Below are 2337 nucleotides of genomic sequence, written 5' to 3' on the forward strand. Positions count from 1 at the left end.
AACCGCCGCTTCTTCCCCATCTCCAAGGACCAGCCTCGGGTGAGCGGCTGGGGGAGAGCCGTCGGAGGGCCCGGAGCGGCAGGGGCTGGAGCTGGTTAGCCTTCCGTCTGCCGGGGGAGGCGTGCTCCGGGAGGACGCGTGTCCAACCTCCTTGCCCGAAATCGGGTGTATCTAGTGAGGAGAAGGGCAGGCAGACTGTCAGAGCCCGCCCGGGGGAGAGGCTGGCAGCCGTGGCCGTGCTGTCTAACTCGGGTTTGGGGGGCATGGGAGGGCTAAATGGGAGAAGCAGCGCTTGTGAGAAGCCTCACGCGGAGAGTCGACGCCCCCTGAGGAGGCTGCGAGGCCTTTCTGCGGAGACAAAAAAAGAAATCCTTAGGTGAAAGGGAGTATCACATACTTTTGCCTAAAAAAGGTGCAGACGGGTCTGATCCCAGAGGGACAGCTCTTTTGGGTCTCGGTGCAGTGCCCTTTTCCCTTCCAGGTTTCAATGACAGCCAGTGCCATCTGTCCGAAGGCGCAGCCTCTGTCTTGTTGTCTAGACCAGCTATTTTCAGCCTTTTTCATCTCACGGCACACATAAGCTAATTACAAAAATTCTGCGGCACCCCAAATATATATATATATGAACTGACCAAAAATAGGTATACTGGTAATGTTGATTCTTTAACACCGGATACCTGTCGTTGTGTTGGCTGTTGTCATTTTGTATTGGACAACCTAAGGGAAAAGTGGTCAGTGCCCCTGACTAACTAACTAGCCAGGTATTTGCATGTTTGAAGATTTCTTGTGGCACACCGGTTGGAAATCCCTGGTCTAGACACTGAGCTATGAGCTAGTCCTGGATACTGCTGGGTCACTCAGCCCTTCCTAGTTCAGAGAGAGGGAACTGCGTTCAGTTCAGGGAAAATCCTTGACTCCTCACTCCCAGCAAAAAACCTCATGGCGATGCATTTTGGACAGGTGATTGAGGTTGGCTAGCCCCCGACTCTTAGAAAGGGATCAAGGAAGGAAATTTTATGGGGAAAGGGCCTTAGCAGCGCTTAAGTTTCTGGAGATAAAATTGATTTCCAGTAGTCTCCTTTGTCAGAGGGGTCTCCTTATAAGAGCTCTGTATCTGATTGATGCTAAGCAAGTAGACTTTACGCTTACTATATCCAAATTGCAACACCTTACCAGTGGTTCTCAACCTTCCTAATGCCACGACCCTTTAATACAGTTCCTCATGTTGTGGTGACCCCCAACCATGAAATTGCTTTCGTTGCTACTTCATAACTGTAATGTTGCTACTGTTATGAATCGTAATGTAAATATCTGATATGCAGGATGTATTTTCAGGGGTCGCGACCCACAGGTTAAGAACCGCTGCTAGACAAATGCTTGGAGCATGCTATGAACATCAGAGGCAGAAGCCTGATTACTTTTAAGTTTGAAAGATAAAACAAAACTACAGCCTTTGGAAACACTGATATAGGAGTGAAAATTGTTGTTGTAATGGGGGAAAGAAAGGTACGTAGAGGGCCAGATTCAAGACTTCACATTTTTTTCATCTACCCTCCAGGCCCTCTTGCCGCTGGCCAACGTGGCATTAATTGACTACACTTTGGAATTTCTGACTGCCACAGGCGTACAGGAAACCTTTGTGTTTTGTTGTTGGAAAGCTGCTCAAATCAAGGAACATTTACTGTAAGGCCCTGCAACTTTTCTTTCCATGTTTCACCATTTTTGTCCAGTTTTCTAAGGATGAATATAAATAAATAAGGGGAAAATGTGCCTATGTCGAGGCCATCATAAGGTCTAAGGGTATTCTCTTCACTTATCAGAGGTGAGCAGTTGAAACTGTGACAAAGATTAAAGGCTAGCCTTTGGGTTTTTCCTGACTCTCTCATAAAGTTTGATCCCAGTGGGTTTTGCTTTTTATTGAATGGCTCCAATATGGAAGTTATAAGAGTAACATGTTTGTTTTTCCACTGAGTTTCTAAATATTGAGCTGTTCCTCATCTTTGTTCTTTTTTGTGTTTGTTTGTTTGTTTTGTTTTGGGGGGGTTGCTTTTTTGTTTTGTTTTGTTTTTTATTGCTGTGGTAAGCCACTAAATGTGGTGTTCCTCATCTTAGTATTCTCAGTGCTCAGTTTACTACCAAACACATAATAAGCACTTACAAATGTTTGGTGAAATCTTCTTGGAAAAGTAAATGTCAGGACTTATGGAAGCTTAGGAAATAAAGACTTGGATATTAGCTTAGTCTCCAATAGACAGTTCCTAAATTTGGTCTGGGTTTTGAAAGGAGAGAAGTGGCATGAAAAATGTGTTCCCAGAAAACTTTGTATATCCTAAGTCT

At 45.2% G+C, this 2337-nt stretch overlaps 1 protein-coding gene across 1 annotated transcript in view; it reads left to right on the top strand.

The window, feature by feature from the left end:
• Positions 1-2337, top strand: part of EIF2B5 (eukaryotic translation initiation factor 2B subunit epsilon) — a 9328-nt gene that overhangs the window by 538 nt on the left and 6453 nt on the right. Inside the window, exons 2-3 of the mRNA XM_015570431.1 lie at positions 5-39; positions 1559-1683. Of these exons, the coding sequence (XP_015425917.1) occupies positions 5-39; positions 1559-1683 (160 nt within the window). The remainder of the gene's footprint in view (positions 1-4; positions 40-1558; positions 1684-2337) is intronic.

Source organism: Myotis davidii, unplaced genomic scaffold, assembly GCF_000327345.1.
Source record: "Myotis davidii unplaced genomic scaffold, ASM32734v1 scaffold27, whole genome shotgun sequence".
In the NCBI taxonomy this organism is placed as follows: Eukaryota; Metazoa; Chordata; class Mammalia; order Chiroptera; family Vespertilionidae; genus Myotis; species Myotis davidii.